The sequence below is a fragment of the Delphinus delphis genome, chromosome 13 (assembly GCF_949987515.2).
Source record: "Delphinus delphis chromosome 13, mDelDel1.2, whole genome shotgun sequence".
NCBI lineage: Eukaryota > Metazoa > Chordata > Mammalia > Artiodactyla > Delphinidae > Delphinus > Delphinus delphis.
In genome coordinates this window covers 16221443-16243027 of record NC_082695.1, presented here as the reverse complement: position 1 = coordinate 16243027, position 21585 = coordinate 16221443, and the positions used below count along the sequence as shown (strand labels likewise).

The following is a 21585-nucleotide window of genomic DNA, read 5'->3' as shown; positions in this document are numbered from 1 at the left end:
GAACTGGCTAGACTATGTTAAGGGGAGGCAGTCAGCAAAATCCAGATTTGGGAAATTCTATAGGACAAATAGCTCAGTTTCTTCAACAAATAAATTTCAAGAAAAAAAAAAGAAAGATAAAGGGGGAAACTATAGATTAAGAGACTTAAGAAACATATCAGCCAACTGCCACATGTGGGCATATTTTAATTTGTATCTTGATTCAAATGAAAAATGTGAAAAACAATGACATTTATAAGACAACTGAAAATTTGAACACTGACTAGATATTTGATGATATTAAAGGAAATATTGCTGAAGTTTCTAGGTATACTAGTCCTGTGGTTATATTTTTTTATGTTCTTATTTAGAGGTATTCTTTATTTACAGATGAAATTATAAAAATTCTGGGATTTACTTCAAAATGAGAGGGGAGCAAATGGATGTAATGAAGATAGGGCGGGACTGGCCAGGAATGGACGGTTTGTAGAGCTGGACAATGGGTTACGTGGGATGTCACTGTCTTATTCTGTTTTTGAGTTCATCTGAAATTCTCCAGAATAAAATGTTCAACACGCAAACATACAGGCATACAAAGTAAGGCACCATTAGACTCTCACCAGAATGGCTAAAATAAATAATAGTAACAGAATAATAATATCAAGCTCTGATGAGGATGTAAAATAACTGGGACTCTCATTTCTGGTGGAAATGGAAGATGAACCACCACTGTGGAAAACTGTTCGGCAGTTTCTAATGAGTGAAATGCAGATCTGTCCTACTATTCTATGATCCAGCTGTTCTATCCTATGATCCAGCTGTTCCACTCTTAGGTGCAAACCCAGTAATAAATGACTGAAAATGCAGATGAAAGACAAACAGGATGTTCACAGCAGCATTATTCATAAAAGCCACAGATGGGAAACAATCTAAACACCAATAAAGATAGAATGGATATAGTCACATGCTGGAATACTACACAGCAGTGAAAAAAAGAACATACTGCTACTATATGCCACAACATGGATGAATTTCTTAGACATGATGTTCAGCAAAAACCAGACACAAAACAATATATAATGTATGATTCTATTTATAAAAAGTTCCAAAACTTCATTGAGATAAAAGAGATGAAAGTCAGAATAGAAGTTTGCTTTTGAGGAAGTGTTAGCGTATTGACTGGGAGGGGGCAGGAGGAAGACTTGTGGGTGCTGATAATGGGCTATGTCTTGATGTGGATGGTGTTCACACAGGTATATATAAAACTTCAATGGGCTATCCACTTATGATCTGTATGCTTTACTATATGCATGTTGTACTTTAATGAAAAAATTAAGAGGAAAAGGGTTGTTTGGAAAGGAGCTAGGGGTGGGATCTGGAATAACATCTGGGCAGTAATACCAAGAGTTCCCAAACCCATGGGAAAAGCAGTCTCTCCCTACTTTGTGTCATACCTCATGGTTTACAGATAAGGCCCTAGGCCTGGGAGGGGCCTTACATAGCATTAGAAGCTCAGAGGAGGAGAGCGACACCAGTGGTAGAGAGGGGACAGCAACGCAGGCATCACGACCTACGGGCCAGGGCTCCTTCCCTCTCTTTTGTTGCCACTACTTCACCCTTCTCTACATTCTCTGTGGCTCCTTCCCTGTGGAGTCCAAACAGGGCACTGCTACCTGGTGAGGTTGTTACTGCTGAATGTAAGGGGAGACCCTACTGTGGCTGCTAAATGCCACACTCTTACTAATATACTCCATCACTACACTTACTTTTAGCACAACAGACCCTAATTGCAGAATCAATCTGTTTGCTAACTGCTATGCACATGTCCATATACTACACGTGCACAGGAGCAATGTTTCCCACTCTTGTATTTGTGGACTGCCCACCCTCCTTTTAAAATATATTTTTGGGGGTGAGGATGGGAGAAGAACTTCTGGGGATTTAAATTTAATTATTTTATCCTTTTATAAAATGGCATTTCTGGGTCATCCCTGTTCATTAAAAAGAGTGAACACTGTATTGTCTTTTCCAGACTGTCATCCAGGTGGGCTTATGGCTCCTGCAGAGATGCAGAGACGTAGGGGCAGTGGGCAACTCAGAGCTCTGTGGTTCTCATGAATGGGGCAAGCTGCCTTGCAGAGCCCGCAGCCAATCATTTTGGTGCCCTGGGAGCCTCTCTTCTGCTGGTCCAGTATCAGAGAACATTTGCTAATGGCACCAGTGGTCTGGATGTGCCTTAACTAGGAAGAGTTTGGAGCCTGGCTGCTTGGAGAATGAAAAAGGAATTGGCAAGCCTGCTCTGCATGGTTCCAGTGGATCAGCAATACCTGCTGGTCCAGTGGGAACTCCTCCAGCCTTGGTTTTGAGGAAACTCAGAAAGAAGAAATTAGGCTTTGGTTTTTTTTTTTAAGATATGCCTAGGAAGCATTTGGCACAATTACAAACGGCATTTACTAAATTGACAAAATGCTTTGCAATTATTTTCTAGACAACTCCACATACATCTCAGCAGGAGACGTTCAGCACAGACAAGTACAAGTTCTTAGTCACTGGACAACATTAGTTCAATTACTCATGCACACTCAAAGGTGCTTAATTAATTATAACAGCAAAAGAACAAAGACCAGGACAGGTCTGCCCTCTCTGGTCAATAATTGATCCAAACTCAGAAAAACCAAACCAAAGCAAGGAAGAGTCTATTAAATATAAGAACCCTCTAACATAAGAAATATCACCCTTTATAAAACAAAGATGAAACCAAATGTATTTATATGTATGAACAAGGAAGACACCAAATGTCTTGTGATTGGAGAGTATACTAAGTTCAATACTCATGCCCTTAAAGCTGGCAGAAGTGGGGGCACTCTCTCCGTTTTACGTTGCAGGAACTGAGATGGTGTGATGCTAAGTGATTTCCCTAATGGTACACACCCAGACTCAGGGCGAGGTCTAGACTCCAGTTCATTTGCTTCCTGGGTCCCTACAGTAAGCAGGGCCTGTATTCTCTGCTGATGAAAGCCACCCACTGAGTGGGACAAGGCCCCTGCACACATTTATAAGATGCTCAGCTTGGTATGAAATAGGGCAGTTAAGTTGCCCTCAGAGGGACAAATCCTTTACTGGGCATTAAGAGTTCAGCAAAATGCCTGATTTTTAAATTTACTGGGTGCTCAATAAGTAATAATTTTTATCCCTGCTCAGCCTGAAAAAAAAAAATCAGAGTTGGATTTGATCAGTGGTTTAAAAATCTGTGTTTGACAGTAGAACCCCAGTTACACAGTAAACCAGATTAAAGGGGGCTACTCTGCCTGTGGCAGCCCTGTTGCCCTGCCTGCTCAGCCTTCTTCTCATCCCTTGTCTGAGGAAAAGGATTAAAATCATGGGATTAGATACATTCCAAGGCCACTAGCTCTACATTTTACAAGTCTGATTTAGGACCATTCACCTACTCCCTGAGTGAGCTGAAATTTTTATTTCTGTATCAGTACAGGCCATTTCATCCATAGAACTAATTAGCAACACCTTAAGGAGATTTTTATAGGAATAAAAGGAAAAATATTACAAATAGTTCGGAAAGATGAGACTTCAGCCCATAAATGCAGATTTTCCAAATCAAGGTGGGAACTCCCTGACTTGATGTAGGCCCTGCACTAACTCTTACTCTTGAAGAAGCCCAATTGGAAGACAGCGAGTGTGCAGATGGTGAGGATGTGAACATGGTGTGACTGGGGACTCTGGCTGCTAGAGAACATACAGCCCACTGTGCCAGCCAGGCACCACATGGTCCACACTGGTCCTGGCTCTTCCCCATCTCCAGGTCTCCCATTCTTGATATGAAATAAGGACTTCTCATTTGTGAATTCATGCTGAACTAGAAGTTTGTTTTAGGCAGGGCCATTTTCCCATTTTTCTGTACTTCTTTTCCTTCTCCTCTCCATACTCTACCTCAGCAACCCTCAGGAGAGTGCCTGATGGGGTAATAAATGCTGAAACACTGACTTCCAGAGGCAAGTGATACACTGGAAGCTATCATTGAGCACCAGGTAAAGCAGGTAGGAGGGTCCTCTTCTGGATTCTACCAAGGACTTACTGCACTTCTTAGGATAAAGGATTCATCTTTCTAAGCCTCAGTTTTAGAATATATGCAAAACCACTCTGTTCTCTGTAAAGCGGCATACAGATGTTCATGCTATTATCGTCGTCAACCTTAAAATATGAACAAACTCCTTCCCATTTTGAAAACTGCTGTGAGGCTTTAGTCAGCATCATTTTCTGTTCAACATTTACTGAGGCCCCACTCATACAAAGTTCTGAGCTGAAGGTATAAAAGCATGGAGAGAGAAAAACTGTTAATTTGCCCTAAAAGAGGTTAATTACTCAGATGGTCATTTAACTGATGGTGTCAAGTGACCTTAGCCTAAGAGGTCTCCCCAACCGAGGGCTTTCCTCAGCAGCCAACTGCTGAGCCCAGTGGGGCCTTCTGAGGCCTGGTCTTTGGGTGGGGACACACCTGGCACTTGAGTATACTTGGCTGACCACTTCCACACGAATGGCACCATTGCAATCTACTCCGCTCCCTGGCACACTCAGAGGACGCCCAAGGGGAAGCAGCGCATTCTTAGCCACTGGCCCCAGTGGTCCTAGGCTAGCACAGCAAAGCTTTCTCGGCAGCAGATGCTACACCCTATTTCTGGGGAGGCTGAGTGATTATCGTTTTGTTTAGGGGGTTGTTTCCTGTCAAGTGTGAGCTTTGGGATTCAGCTGAGGCCTGGTGGCAGTTCCCAAATAAGTACAAATATAGCCATGAAGCAATTTCCTTTAGGAAGAAAGAAGAGGCTAATTAGGCTCATAGAGGGGTCAGCCTGTGCCTTTGTTAACAACTGGCAGAATCAGGATATAAGTCTTGCTGTGTTCAGTGGGCAGCTTCTTGGTTTCTGTTCAGTGCCAGCCAACTAAATGCATCAGCCTGGGGAAGCAGCAGCAGAGAGCACTGTGAGCCAAGCACAGAGTCACAGGATCCCTCTGAAATCTCCGGCAGGTTTCACAAACCCCAGGAGGCAGGACAGCACTCCTGGTGTTCTAGTCATGTTAACAGCCTAGAAAGAACTCAGTGAAACTGCTCCTGGGGCCAGTGGCTCAGAACAAATTGGAAGGATGACCTGTGGTAGCAATGCGCTTGTTCTCGGCAGAGAGAGACCAGCCCAGTTAGCAGAGCCTGAGGAGAACCATAACCGGGCCCAAGGAGAGACCTCTCAGCTTTACCCACTCCTGACCCCGGTGGTGGCACTGGCCTCCCAGCCTTTCCCTTTGGCTGGGCAGCTAAGCACTCCTTTGATCTGACCCTGGTCCTACATGACTGCTTCTCTGCCCCAGTACCTGGAGGTCTTTGTCATGGCCCTGCCTCTCCAGGATCAGCACCCGGTCCTGTAGCTCCTCCACAGTCCCTTGGAGCAGGTCATTCTCCTCTAAGGTGGCACTGAGACGGTGCTCCAGCTCCCGTTTCCGATCCGACAGCATCTTGATCTGAAAGGGTGGAGAGCCACAAGGGTGGTGTGGAGTTACACCCGGGCTGATGAGTAGGGAGGGAGGGACCAGCCCCGGAACATGAAGGCAGGTGTCTCTCCAAGTGCTCTGCGCAGGGGCCTGGTGCCTCTACCTCTGAAGGAACAGCTGTGAACTCTTAAGCTGAGGAGAAAACCCCTCCCCTTTGGAAACCTGTCTGGGAAGGGGTAGGAGTTGAACTTTGGGGAAGCTGGAATGTGGGGTGCCAGGCAGAGGCAAGGAAGGTTAGTGCTCTCTGGAAATTCCACAGATAAGACAGAGGAGGGCCCCACCTTGCTGCCTATAACTTTTTTTTGGCCCTGCCGCACGGCATGTGGGATCTTAGTTCCCTGATCAGGGATCAAACCCGTGCCCCCTGCAGTGGAAGCGCGGAGTCTTAACCGCCGGACCACCAGGGAAGTCCCCTGCCTACAACTTTACTTCAACCCCACAGTTTATGGGGCAGTGGAACCTAATCTGTGGGACCATTCTTCTTTCTCAAGTCCTGAGCACAAGAAAATGCCCAAGACAGTCTCTGGAGCTGCTGTATTCTCATATTCTATGTCTCTCCTTTGTCCTTCCCCCACTGCTGGCAGGTCTGGCTCTTGAGTCATGGTCCAGACCCCGGGTTAATGGGGGAGCCAGAAGGATACAGAAAACAGAGCAGTGCCTGCATCAGCCCGTGTCCTGGGAAGGAACATGACATGCACACAAGTAAATAACTGATTTTACTTAAAGTATCTTTTGCTTGAGCAAGAAGTTTGTGAATAGAAGCAATTTTTCTCTTTTTATTAAACAGGTTGATATGTTTGTACACTGAGTATCTAGCTAGTCTCAAGAAAGATACAGACCTTCTTTTAGAAAGGCCTGTCTTGTCTCTTCCATTTCAGTGAGAAAGCAGAGGAAAAGAGGAAAGAGATGCTGGGTAAGAAGCCGCCCAGCACTCCCCAAGGCCAGCGATGCTTCAGCCCAAGAACACTGCCCTGCTCAGGGGCTATGTGAAGCCTTCCCAAATCCCTTCAATTGCTAGTGGCCTTGGGAACTTTCGGAGTCCTGCAGGTCCCCCAGCTCCTCCCATTTATCAGTTTTCTGCTAGAATGATCTCTCAACCAGTTTCTTGTGAATAGTCTCCTGTTGTGTTTAAGATGTTCTCCACACTCTCTAGTCTAGCATGACAACAATTCACTAAAAGGACCAACCTCAGACTGTTTCCAGGGGAGATTTGGAAATGAATGTCTAACTTGTCCCAAGTCCTCTGAAATCTTTACCTTCCCCCTGCTTTTTGGCTGTTCTCACTCTCTGAATTCTGTTCATAGGGCACAGATCTTCCCTGGCCACCCACCTATCAGATAGGATGCTGTCCTGGGGAAATGAAGTATGTGGCCTTTGTCCAGAGGGATCAGGTATCTGGCCAAACAAAGAAACACTGTCTCTCAAGTGTGCACCTGGGTAAGGGACCGAAAGGAGCAGGCCCTTTTGTGAATGGGTCCACTATTCCCCACACTGAAGCAGCGTTACCCACATGAAGGGAATTCTTACTCTAGTTGGTTTTCATTTAAATACCCTCTGACCTTTACATTTTCCTTCCCATGGATCACCTTTGTTTCCCAAGTTCCACTTAGTGAAGTCATGAGGTAAATATGGTTCTGATACACAGCCCCACCCCTTAAAAAAACTTAGCAGTTCAGCTCTATGTGAAGTAACTTATTTGAAATAAACAATTTCATAGCTTGGCTTTTAAAAGTAGCAGTGTTATTGGATGAAGCAAGGAATTGGCATTAGGCAGCCAACTCCCTCACCCCATCCTACACACCCTGAAACCTGGGACCAAATCTGGCCATAAATATTCCTGGGAAAGACCCTGTGTCATGAGGGTCTAGAAACAGTGAATTGGGGGCGGTGGGGAAAGGAAAACAGGCAACTCGATGGAGTCAGACTTCGGCAGAGGTGGTTGAACAGCACATCATGCACACAGACCGTCACAGACAGGCATGCCAAACCCACCAGCACAAACTACTTACTTCAAGAACCTGCTGCTCAATACCAGTAGGAATTCCAAGGGAAGGGAAGAAGGAAGGGAGAGCCAGGAGAAAAGAGAAGATATGGACAGACTTTAGGAAAAACATCTTCATGTCATTTATGAAGCAGGAGAGCAGCCGTCTGGGCCTCTTGGGCCTGACCACGCTGGCTGGTTCCTTCAGGGGTGCACGATCATGTGGCGCTAGACCGTCCCTCAAAGTGTGACTCAGCCAAAGGGCTACTGTTCGGACACTTGGCTGAGGGGTCCTGGGAGCAGATTAGGTGGAAGCCTCCTCAGGAGACAGCCCCCATTTGGACTGGTGATAGGACTCCTCCCCTCTCCTCCCCACAACTGGATTCTCAAAATATTGTCCCCTGAGTGCTACATTTTTTCCCCCTCTGGCCCTCTCAGGCCATAGACCCTGCCTGCCCTCTCATATACTTTCAATAACATTACTTTCTTCCAAACACCACACACAGTGCTTTCCACGTATTAACTCATCAGATCCTCACAACAACCCTATGAAGTAGACACTTCTATTACTCTCAGTTTATAAGTGAGAATAATAGGCCCTATTAAGATGGACTGAACTGGACCCAAATGGAATGGAGGAAGGGAGGATTCCCTTTCCAATCTTCTATTTAGGATTGGCATGGATGTTCTTTGAGGGATCAACATATTCAGTAAAAAGTAGGGCATTCATAATTTCAGCACACTCAGCAGTAACTCTGAGCAACCTTATTTTTCTAGGCAACAGGCTACCTGGAGGAACATGGTCAAGTGTTCCCCATTTAGTTTCTCACAGATATGTCTCCCTAGAGATTTTAGATAGAGCAGGTTTTTGTTCAGAGGGCTCCTTGTCTAAAAGACCTGGCACGGCACCTCCAATGAGAAAAGCACTTCCATCCAAGCACTGCTGCACGGGGAGGCTCACCTCGGCCTGAAGGCTTTCGAGTCGGATGATGTGCTGGTTGGTTGATGAGTTTTTCTCCCGAAAGTCTTCTCTGAGGGCATGGACTTGCATAGATAGCTGTCTCTCAACTTCTGATGCCTGTAAGCAGAAGAGACCATAGAGCTGATTTAGAGGTTGTACAAAAGAGGACTGATTTACCTTTCATTTCTCAAGCATCTCTTTGCAACTCTATTCTACAAGTACACGATGAGAAACTGGTCTCCCATCCCTGGTCCCTTTGTTCCCTCACACCCAAACAAGACTAACCCCTATCCCTACCTCCACCATGAATGACTCTGTCTAGGTCTAAGACCACTTTGCTGATCAGAGGAAACAGGCCTAGAAAATTGTAAGTTCTCAAATGTTAGTTATCATCATTATGATTCTGCACACAGCAGAAGCTCAGCAAACATCTAAACTGAGAGACATTCTCAGTATTTTACATGGAAGAATAAGACCAATATACCTAATACCTTAGAAATTCCTTTATTTCTCCCATGCATTTCCTTAGTGGGGCCCAGGCAAATCATCTCTGTCTGTATTTCTTACTTCCAGTCAACATGGGTACTATTTAAAATACCCTGTCATGTCTGTTAAGATCTTTTCTGTTCATTCCTCAAGGAACTTTCGATTCTCTGGGGAGTGCTGGCTGAGGTGCTCGTTTCCCACCCTAATCCATTTATTCTCTAATGCTGAAACACAGCAAACACCAAATACCATTTGGTGCGTCAGCACCTTCTCTTGAATATGCAGGAGAGTACTTTGAAAGAATGCACCCTTGGAAAGATATGAACTCAGTCATCCTCCGGAGGGCCCAGCCAAGCCCCCACTGAGGAAAGCCCTGAACCCTGCCCTGTGGAGGAGAGCCACAGGACAGGTTAAGTAACTGCCTCAGTGCTTTTCTGAGGCCAAATAGGGTCAGTAAGCTTTATGCATTCTCAGGAAAGATCACGGTGTGCAGAAATGGTTGGGAAAGGCTTTCAGAGGAGGTGGGATGGTAATAATGTTGAAATGGTAGGCTAGCTGTTCAATGAGGCTCTTACAGTAATGGTTATAGGTTCAACAGTTCCTTTTATCTTCAAGTGCTGTATAACCAATTGTCCATCTTTTTTTGGTTCCATAGATTCAACAAACGTGCCCCCTGCCCCAGACTACAGCGCCACAAGAATCAACCTATACTGCTGATTTTTAAACAATTACAAAACATACAACAAAAGAAAATTAAACCATCTCTTTTTCTTCCTTATTCTAAATTTAATTTTAGACACTACCAGCTTGTTTCTTAATCACTTAGAAACACATTAGTCATCCTTGCCTAAAAATAAAATTAGTATTATTTACTGAGTACTTCACTATGTGCAAGAACTGTGCTAAATGCTTTACCTCAATTGTCACAACCAAAGTAGGGCCTGTCACCCTCAATTCACTTCCAAGGCAACAGGCTCAGGGAAGTGAGGGAACTTGCCCCACATTTTAGTGAATGACAGCATCAGAATGGTAAACTTTGGGCTGTCTTACTCCGAAATTAGGACTGCAATACTGCCTTTTTACACAGTATCTTGAAATAGTTTTTCCTATTTCTATCACTCACTATTGAAACTAACTTCATGAGTCCAATTTAGAAAGGCTTGTTTTCTTTCTTTTCTTCTTCTTCTCTTTTTTTTAATACTAAGCAATTTTATTTGACTCTTGAAATTTCTTCAAATAGAATTTAGGGCCCATAAGGAAAATTTCCTCTTATAAATGCTGCAGTTCGATTGCCTATACTGAATTCAGTTGACTATCAGGGTTTCAAATATGTTCAGATTACAAAGCACTGGGTAATTCAGGCAGCTGACCTCATTCTGAGCATCACTGCCTTGACATGAATCATGAGACAACCACAGAGATGCACTGAGGGCTACAAATCTAGCCCAGGTGGTATCAGAAATGCTCCTGTAGACAGTCTCCTCTCAAAGTGATCTTCCTAGAAATAAAATTTGTCTCTTCCCTCCAGGAAGCATGACACCAAAGTCTCAGCTCCTAACCACTATGTTACAATGTTTCCTTTAATTGTCTGACTCCTCAGATGTGCCCAAGGATATACTGTTCACAAAGACTTCTAACCTACAGCTCTCATATGAATCTCCAATAGCCCTAAGAAGCAGGAATTGATGGCCTCATTTTGCAGACAAGGAGGTGGAGGCTGAGAGGAGTGGCACTGCCCTGGTCTTCAGCCTCCCGGTTCTGTGCTCTCCCACCACACCATGGCCACCTCCAGTCAGGTGGCCAGTCATTTGTCTGTGATGGTGATGGAGGGGAACGGATCAATCAGACATATAAGTACCATCTGTAAGGAGCTAATGCACCTTCCAAAGTATATTATTTTCTTCTTTTTCAGAGATGGAAACTGGCTCAGATACTTAGACCTGACTACCAGAATGAATATTAGCTATTTCTGCACATAAATTAAATAATAATCTCTGAAGTTTGACATAACTCTAATGTTCTAAATGCTTTCTGAACAAAGTATCAGAAAGGTTACAAAGCCAATTTTAGTTCCATAGTGGATTTCAGAGCTTCTTTGAAGTTCTTCCAGTAGGAGAGTAAGCCAGAATAACAGTGGTCTTTCTGAAGAGATCTGCCCTGCTCCTGAGAGGAGGGATGTATGATGAAAGGAAAAACAAGTTAAGGGTCAGATGGTCAGGGTTAAGAGTTCCTGTCCTACCATAGATATGGGTATGAGTTATATGAGTCATTTAACCTCTTGGAGTCTCACTTTCTCAATTTATAGACATATTCGTCCTTTACACTGTAACACAAAAAAGGCAGGTTTGAAGGTATGCCCATTTCCCTATTTGTAATTCAGGGCTTTGTGGGATTGAGTCTAATCACTGAAGTGTAGGGAAATAAAGGAAGGAAAGAAATATCGCACTGCTACAAGTTTAGGGCAACTAGGATCAGTTGTTTGCTTTTTAAAAAAACTCAAGTACTGAGAACACCATGTGTATATTATAAGGAGCTGTCATATGCATAAGTCCACTGAGAACAGCCTGTTTGGTGACTTGGCCAACATCATGAAGGTCAAGCTAAAAAATACAGGGAAATACAGAAATATTCGGCAGCCATACCTTTCAGTTCTGTTCTCCTGGTGGCCTTGCAAAGATAAGCTATTTAATATCCAGGAGCCATACCTCTCTTGGAGATAAAAAACTTTCTCCTTCTAGGTTTAGGGCAGCTAGTCATGGCCCTGGGAACTTTTTTGGTGGTCGTGGGGTTATATTAGGATAATTCATTTTGAAAGCAGAAAATGACAGGCATGGGACTTACAGTTTACTTCTCAAAATGATGAGTTTTGACTACTGTACCTGATTAAGCAGCCAGTAACAGCTGTGGCAAAACTGTGGCAGAGAATGACATCTATAATCATAGGTGAATATAAGAAAAGATGGTATGCTTTTAGCTCAGATATTCTTTTATTCTTAAACTCTTAAATTTTTTTAATAATAAGAGTAACAGGTGACTTCCCTGGTGGTCCAGTGGCTAAGACTCCACGCTGCCAGTGCAGGGGGCCTGGGTTCGATCCCTGGTCGGGGAACTAGATCCCACATGCATGCCACAACTAAAGAGTTTGCATGCCGCAACTAAGAGCCCAGTCCGCAACTAAGAAGAAGTCCACATGCTGCAACTAAGACGCGGCGCAGCCTAAATAAATAAATATTAGAAAAAAAAAAAGAGCAACAAATGTTTAGAGAAAAAAAATTAAGACGAACTGAAGGATTGAAATGAAAGTTTAAGTCCTCACTTATTCCTAATTAGTAGTACCACTCTCCAGTGATATATCTAATATCATCCATATTAGAGATACTTCTTGTGAGTCTTTGTAGAAATTTTCTATTCATATCTATCTATCTAAAACATTACTAAAATTTTGGCTTTAAAAATACATATAGTGTTTTAACATCTTTCTATGTCAATATGTAAATCTACCTTATTCTTTTTAACAGTTGTCTGGCATTTAGTTATATGAATATACCATAATTTATTTAACTAGTCCTTGCTTATGAGCATTTATAGAGTATTTCAATTCTTTGCTATTATAAACAGTGCTTTCAAAAGATATCCTTGCTAATCAATCTTTGTACTTGTAGGAGAATACCCTATAAGTGAATAAATTCCTATAAGTGGAATTACTAGATAAAAGGAATGCATATTCATTTTTATAGGAACTGCCAAACTGTCCTCCAAAAATGTTGGATCAATTTACTGTACCCCTACTGACAGAGTGCAAATATGCCTGCTTCCTAATACCTTGCCACCACTGGGTATTATGAAATGTTTTAATCTTTAGATACTTATTTCTAATGTTCTCAAAAACATCTCTTTTACTTTCATTGCATAAAGATTGAATAAAGAAAACAAGACATTCAAGAAATAACTCTAGTTCTGTTAAAGAATGCTGAAAAGTTTAACACATACATTTCTTGAACTATCTGAAATGAACTACTTTTATAATCTGAGTGCTCAGGTAATTATTTATTACTTAATTAATCCTCAAATTGGCAAAAAAAAAACTGACAGTGTGTTCCTTCTGCCCGATATGCTTGATTTGGTCAAGTACCATCTAGGCCAGATAACTTTCTCTCCACTGAGCAGAGCTGTTCCATGATTACTTTTCCAATTGACATGATTAGCAATATAAGAATATTTCACTAAACTGTAACATTTTAAATTTGTTTAAACTGGCCAAAGTAGAACTGTTAACTATATACTTTTTTAAACTTTTTTTTTAATTTTTATTTTTGGCTGCTTTGGGTCTTCATTGCTGTGTGTGGGCTTTCTCCAGTTGCAGCAAGCGGGGGCTACTCTTCGTTGTGGTGCGCGGGCTTCTCATTGCGTTGGCTTCTCTTGCTACAGAGCACGGGCTCTAGGTGCGTGGGCTTCAGTAGTTGCAGCATGTGGGCTCATTAGTTGCAGCACACGGGCTCAGTAGATGCGGGAGCACGTGGGCTTCAGCAGTTGTGGTGCATAAGCTTATTTGCTACGTGGCATGTGGGATCTTCCCGGAGCAGGGATCGAACCTGTGTCCCCTGCATTGGCAGGCAGATTCTTAACCACTGCGCCACCAGAGGAGTACCAATTATATACTTTCTTGTTAAATGGAGGCAAGGAAGTTGCATTAGTTACACATGAGCATCCATTTAACTTATTTGTGAAAAGAAAAAAAATGAGCCAATTAACTTAGAAATTATAGTAGGAGAGATCTACCATTTTATTTTTATTTTTTAATTGAAGTATGATTGATTTACAGTATGTGTTATTCAGTTGTATAGCAAAGAGATTCAGTTATACACACACACACACACACGCTTTTTCAGATTCTTTTCCACTACAGGTTATTACAAGATATTGAATATAGTTTCCTGTGCTATGCAGTATGTCCTTGTTTATTTTATATATAATAGAGATTATATATAATAGAGATTAATATAATCTATTAATCCCATAAGTTTGTTTTCTATGTCTGTGAATTTGTTTCTATTTTTGTAAATAAGTTCATTTGTATTATTTCTTTAGATTGCACATATAAGTGATATCATATAGTATTTGTTTTCCTCTGACTTCACTTAGTAAGATAATCTCTAGGTCCATCCATGTTGCTGCAAATGACAATATTCCATTCATTTTTATGGTTGAGTAATATTCCATTTATGTGTGTGTGTGTGTGTGTGTGTGTGTGTGTGTGTGTGTGTTTGTGTATTGCACACCTTCTTTATCCATTCAGCTGTTGATGGACATTTAGGGTTGCTTCTATGACTTGGCTATTGTAAATAGTGCTGCTTTGAACACTGGGGTGCATGTATCTTTTTGAATTAGAGTTTTCATCTTTTCCGAATATAAGTCCAGGAGTGGGATTGCTGGATCATATGATAACTCTATTTTTAGTTTTTTATGGAAGCTCCATATTGTTCTCCATAGTGGCTGTCCCAATTTACATTCCCACCATCAGTATAGGAGGGTTCCCTTTTCTCCACACCCTCTCCAGCATTTACTATTTGTAGACATTTTGATGATGGCCATTCTGATTGGTGTTTGGTGGTACTTCATTATAGTTTTGATTTGCATTTCTCTAATAATTAGTGATGTTGCACATATTTTCAAGTGCCTGTTGCCCATTTGTATGTCTTCTTGGAGAAATGTTTATTTAGGTCTTCCGCCCATTTTTTGATTAGGTTGTTTGCTTTTTTTTTTTTTTTTGATATTGAGCTGTATGAGCTGTTTGTATATCTTGGAAATTAAGCCCTGTTAGTTGCATAATTTGCAAATATTTTCTCCCAGTTCGTAGGTTATCCTTTTTGTTTTTTGTTTCTTTTTGGGTCGCAGCACGCGGCACACAGGATCTTAGCTGCCCGACCAGGGATCGAACCTCCCGCATCCCCTGCAATGGAAGCACATAGTCCTAACCACTGGACTGCCAGGGAAGTCCCTATTTTTCAATTTTCAGTTTCTGTAACAGAACCCCAGAATATGGGTTTGTTTTGAAAATACATTTTGTTGATTTTCCCCCAATCTTTCTACGTGTGTATGTACAATTACCCATGATCATATTACTCATATAGATTTTTTCATTTTTCATTTAGCCTGGTTTCAGAAACATTTCCATGTTATTTATTATTACACTTCTTAATTGTCACTTTAAGTGACTGCATAATATTCCATCAAGTAGATATGTTATGATTTCCTTTACCACTCCCTTATTGTTAGGCATCTGGGATTTCCCCATATTTTGCAATTATAATGAATACGTGTCACCCTGGTGGTGGTAGCAGAACTTTACTACTAGTAGAAGTGGAATAGAAAACCTAAGTTTTCCAGTAGAATGGAAAAACTGAGTCAGAAAAGTAGATGATTATACTTTAGAATGGAAAATCTACACCAATTTGAACCGAAAATGGGTTTATGATTAGCCTTTGCTTAACTGGAAAATCCAATTAACCTGAAGTCTGTATTTTCTTACTTTCAAGGTCTTATAGTTAAAAACTTTCAAATTTGGTAATAGGTGCCATGAGCCTACTGATAGTAAAAAGGAGGCTTATCATGTAATATGCTATCTTGATTATTTATAGTAATAAAAGCAATAGCCATCTACTAGATGGTAAGTAAATGCAAAAATGTATGATAGCCTTTTGTTCTCACTAGGCTTTAGTATGCCAATCCCTCCCAAAGCCTTTCAAAAATAAAACTCAGAAGTTAAGTTTGTTTTGTATTTATATTTTACTTAATATATAAAGATAGTAAGATTTTCACCAATACCTTTCCAAAGAGGAGGTTTCATTTCTGGTAATACAGTGGGATAGGTTGTTTGGACTGACCTTCCTACTGAAAACAGCTAAAAATACTGGATAAAGTGGAAAAGATTTCTTAAAAGCATCAAAGAGCTGACAAGATAGTAACGGAGTCATATTAATATTTCACATATGCAAATTATTACAACCAACCAATGGAACACAAACAGTAACAAATAAGCCTAACTACACCACAAATAAATAGCATAACCACAACTGTAGGGGGCCAAGAAGAAAATAACTTACTTAAATAGCTTTGGAAAACAGTCTTTTGACTGTATACTGTAAGGTTCAGGGAAAAAAGAACTCTACAGAGCTACTGAACTGTAGTTAATAAACTTGTTTCTCACAGATGTATGGTTTAGCAATTCTAACATTACTGTATGTGTTTAATAGAATTGAACAAATAAGTAAATGTACCATGGATAATGAGAACTGGATTCTCTTGTGGAAAAAAAAAGTAACAAATAAAGAAAGAGGGAGGGCTAACATGAACTCTGTGGTACTGGATTAGAACTGGAGACATCAGAATGAACTTACGGTTTTTAATACATATATAAATGGAGAGACTGAGAAAGGATTATAGATATCTGTTTATGAATGTGTTAGCATTTCCACACTTATTTCCTAATTCTGTCTTCTGAGAGGGCCTAAAAGTAATGACATTCTACTGCTCTCATTGGTTTCTATATACCAATCTCTAATAAATGAACTAAAGCTCCTTGGAGAAATGGCTTGTTCCAGCGTTGGGGAAGGAAAAATACAACATGAGCCTGGAACATCTTGTGATGCCAGAAAGAAAGGAAGTGCTCAAAAAATGATGGAGGTACACTGAATGGACATAGGAGTCAACTCGAAGGAGCTCCCAATGCCTAAGGCTGGGACCATATGATCAATAAAACAAATAATGACAGCAATGGATTATAATGTGTAGAATAAGATAAATATTCATGAGTCCACAATGATAAGTAAATAATTGGATAAATTAATTAATAAGGGAAGAGAGGCAGCTCTTCCTTACAGAAGAATTCCAATTAATAAATGTAGAAGGACCACTAGAGACAGAAAATCACCATTAGGCAAGCATCACAGTAATAACTGTTCCAGGCAAGAGCTAGAGGATGGGGACTTCCCTGGTGGTTCAGTGGCTAAGACTCCATGCTCCCAATGCTGGGGGCCCAGGTTCAATCCCTAGTCAGGAAACTAGATCCCACATGCCGCAACTAAGAGTTCGCATGCTGCAACTGAGACCCGGCTCAGCCAAATAAATAAATGAGTAAATACACAAAAAAAGAGCTAGAGGATGAATGCTAATAACTGGTGGGCAAAAGTCTGACACGAAACAGGATATTTATATGGTCTCAAAGTTATCTCCCTGTAAGACTTATTAATTACAAAGAGGAAAAGAGTAACTTCACAGTGGAGAAGCCTGGCAGATACTACCTTAGCCGAGTGGTAGAAGTTAATATCACCAGTAAAAAAATATATATATCAACACCTCATGTCCTCAATATGAAACACTGAAAAGGGCACAACTGCATTTCTGTGCTATTGCTGCAAAATTGCATAACCTAATTTAATCATGACAAAACACTAGACAAACCCAAATTGAGGGACCTTCTATAAAAATTCATCATTACTCTTCAAAAGTACCAACTTCAGGAAAAACAAACCAACACTGAAGAACTGTCAGAGATTGCAGGAGACAAAATAAACATGACAGCTAAATACAATATGGGAGGTTGAGCTGAAACCTGGGCCAAAAAAAGGATGCTGGTGGGAAAATTGGCAAAATTCCAGTAGGTATGTAGATTAGTTAATATTGCCTCAATGTTAATTTACTGGTTTTGATAACTGTACTATGGTTATGTAAGATGTTAGTATTAGGGGAAAATAGAAGAAGGGTATATGAGAATCTCTATTTTTTTCCGTAACTTCCTTATAAGGCTAACATTATTAAAAAAAAAAATACTACATTGGTAGTGCCACTAGACACTTGGCAGGAGAAAACAAGTCATCTCTGAAGGATGGTAACTTCATCCAAAGATCAAATAATTTCCATAAATAATTTTCTAATAAAAATAAGCAGATTGGGCTTCCCTGGTGGTGCAGTGGTTGAGAGTCCGCCTGCCGATGCAGGGGACACGGGTTCGTGCCCCGGTCTGGGAAGATCCCACGTGCCACGGAGTGGCTAGGCCTGTGAGCCATGGCCGCTGAGCCTGCGCGTCCAGAGCCTGTGGTCCGCAACGGGACAGGCCACAACAGTGAGAGGCCCGCGTACCGCAAAAAAAAAAAAAAAGCAGATTATAGTAAAACAAAACCAAAAATACCCATAGAAACAAATACTCATGAGCAAGAATCACCACAAACAACAACAGAAACATTCATAATGACTTCAGATACTAGAATTATCAGATATAGATTGTAAGACAACTGTGATTATGTTTAGATAAATAAAAGACATGATTAAAAATATCTCTGTGGAACAGGAAAATATAAAATACAACTGACCAGACTGAAAATGACACAAGATGTCTAGCAATAAAAAACAATCCTTTGAGTTCACATAGCACCATGGACACACACCTCTAGCAGAGCACATATTACATTTTATTACAGTTATCCATTTGCATTCCTTCTCCCTCACCACATTTTATGCTTTTTAAGGTGAGGGGTGACTGAGTCTAATTCATTTTTGTATTCCCAGTGGATAGCACAATGCCTGGCATATGATAAGTATGCAAAAAATGTCTGAACTGAACTGAACTAAATATCTTTCATGGCTGACAGAAACTGCCCTTGAGCAATTAAAAGAATCAAGTCTAAATGTATAGTAGTATAGCTACTATAGGATGAAAAAAACAAAAGTAAAAATCTCCAAAGAACTAGAGTAGACACACAGACCCCCAAATTTAAGTCAAAATGTTAACAAAAGTTTATTAAGCTTTTACTGTGTGGCCAGATTTATGCTATGAACTAGGGATACGATAGTGAGGAAGACAGATCTGGTCTCTACTTTAGGTTCTAAAAATGTCAGAGCTGGAACTTACTAGAAAAAACAAACCAGTTATTTGAACTCCCTCATTGCACAGATAAGGAAACTGAGGCCCAGAAGGGATGCATAAGGGTCACATAACAAGTAACTGAAAGGTAAACAAATGAGATACCAATTTAGGGAGAATGACTGAAAAGAATGGAAAACCAAATCACAAAAAACAGGGACTTAAAATTTTAATAGCAATGCAGTTGATAGAGAAAGGTTAGAGAATGAGAAAACAAAACCAAACCTGAGACATAGTAAGTAGAGTACTGATGTTTGCAAATATTCAAAGAAAAACATTTTCTTTTCCTGGTCTCTCATCTTGGGTTTCAACTAGATTAACTATTTTAATCTCTCTCCTGCTAGACTTTGAGCCCTAGTATCCACATTATTTAGTACATCACTGGTGCTTAAAACATATTTGGAGAATGAATGGTTTATGTTTTATCAGAAAGTCTGTTTTCCTATCAAGTTCTATTTTTCACTTTAGAATACAGAGTATCCTCTCTAGACTTTGCAAAGTACTACTTTACTACCAAGCCAAAGTAAACACAGAAACAAACACCTAACAATTCTTTCAAGTGAAAAATTTAAGATTTTAACAAAATGAAGATAAGTTTCATATTGATCAAGCTTTTCATTTTATTTTAGCTTAATGGGATTATGTTTTTCTGAACAACCCAAAGTTCCATGCCTGTTACAGGTAGACATTTGCCCGTCTAATCCATGTTGGGTTACTGGGTTCTTGTAAGTTTATGCTGTTACATGATAATGGTGTGGCTATGGACATCTGCTGTACTACTTTACTAATTAATACTATCTTAGTTCAGATATGTGATGCAGACAGATGAAACTCACTTTGTACCCAAGATTTATGTAGAAGGATGTTCACTGCATAATTGTTTGCAATAGTAAAAGACTGGAGGCAACCCAAGTGTTCACTGTTAGCAGATTGGATGTATCAGTGCAATGGAATGCTATATACATCTACCTGCACTAATATGACAGGTGAGAACTCTACCACTGAATCACCCACGCACTGATTACTTGCATTAATATGGAAAGATTTCAACAATGTAATATAAAGTGAAAAAAACCCCAGCATATTTGATCCTATTTACCTAAGATTATGTGTATATGTTTATTTAAGTGCACACATGCATAGAAGGCCTGGAAGGCTGTTCATCAAAATGCTATCAGTGATTATCTCTAGAGGATGAGATTCCTAGTGATGTTCATTTCGGAAAAAAATTTGTTATAAATTTTGAATATTCTATTGTAGTGTGTATTATCTTAATAATTAGAGAAAATAAAGTTATTTTATTTAAAAATAGGTAGGGCTTCCCTGGTGGCTCAGTGGTTGGGAGTCCGCCTGCCGATGCAGGGGACGCGGGTTCGTGCCCGGGTCCGGGAGGATCCCGCGTGCCACGGGGCGGCTGGGCCCGTGAGCCATGGCCGCTGGGCCTGAGCGTCTGGAGCCTGTGCTCTGCAACGGGAGAGGCCACAACATTGAGAGGCCCGCGTACCGCAAAAAAAAAAAAAAAAAAAAATTAACATCAAATAAAGATCAGAAATTTTAGTAATAATGAGGCTTGGGAGAGTGATACAACAATCACAACAAACCTCAGCATAAGCTTAGAAAGATTGAGGGGGAAGAAAAGTTATTATTATTACTTTTAAACTTTTAAAGTTCTAAAACTTATAGCTTCATGTCCCTATGAGGTATATAAAAAATACAAGACACAATCTCCATCCTCAAGTAGCTGAAGGGGAATGAGATGAACACTCGTGAAGAAGCCAATATAAGGTACAGAATAAATATTTGTACATACTGACAGGTAGTAGGAGAAATGCACAAATAGCTCAAGACAAAATATCGTAGATGTCTTAAGAGAAGGAACAACAAAGAATACAGCTGTGTGATCTTGAGAAAACTATACAATCACTATACCTCAGTTTCCTCATCTGAAAAATGGTGATTAAAAGATCTACCTTAACAGTTATGCCAGCATTAAAATGAAATAATGTTAGGGAACCGTGGACCGGAACCATCTGCCCCGGCCAGGCATGAAAATAACTGCTTGCATAAGTTGTCTCACAAGAGAAGGTCCCAATAGGGAACAAGGAACTGACAAACTGCCGCCAACCAGAAGAATGAGGAGGGGCCGAAAAGAGGGAGGAGATGCCAGCCCATAATATATCCTGCCAACCTCCCAGAAACACTCACGCTGGAATCCATATTGACTGAGAGATGTGCATGCCACCAGGAAAAGCCCTGAGTCAGACCAAACATGGGCATGAGCAAAACGACCGGGCACAGACAACCCGGAAATTAACCCCCATCTCCACAAAACCCAAGACTTCGAGCCACGACGATGCAGAGCAGTTCTCCTGGGTTCCTCACCCTGCTGCTGCTCTCCGCTTGAGCGCCACTTTTCAATAAAGTCTTTTGCTTCATCAGCACGTATGGCTCCTCGGACAATTCATTTCTGAGTGTTAGACAAGAGCCCCTCTTGGGCCCTTGAAGGGGTCCCTCTCTGGTAACAATAATGTAGCTAAAATGTTTAGCACTGACTAAATATGTAATATGTTATAGCTATTACTATTATTTATGATAAAGTGAAAACTCCAAATAGAATACTGACATTTGCTCAAAGGAAAACATGCAATTTGAAAGTTGAAACCTCCGAGACTATCTGGCTCTAACCACTAATTTGGTGGCTGATGA

The 21585-nt window shown here is 40.9% G+C and overlaps 1 protein-coding gene across 4 annotated transcripts in view; it reads right to left on the bottom strand.

Annotated features, from left to right (window-relative positions):
• Positions 1–21585, bottom strand: part of LOC132435924 (BICD family-like cargo adapter 1) — a 97429-nt gene that overhangs the window by 18439 nt on the left and 57405 nt on the right. For all 4 annotated transcript variants that reach the window (XR_009521681.2, XM_060028170.2, XM_060028171.2 and 1 more), the window contains exons 3-4: positions 8475–8591; positions 5356–5502 (exon numbers count right to left, since the gene is read on the bottom strand). Coding sequence is in view for 3 of the 4 variants with exons in the window: in XM_060028170.2 (XP_059884153.1) it covers positions 5356–5502; positions 8475–8591 (264 nt within the window). In the remaining variant the exon portion in view is untranslated. The remainder of the gene's footprint in view (positions 1–5355; positions 5503–8474; positions 8592–21585) is intronic.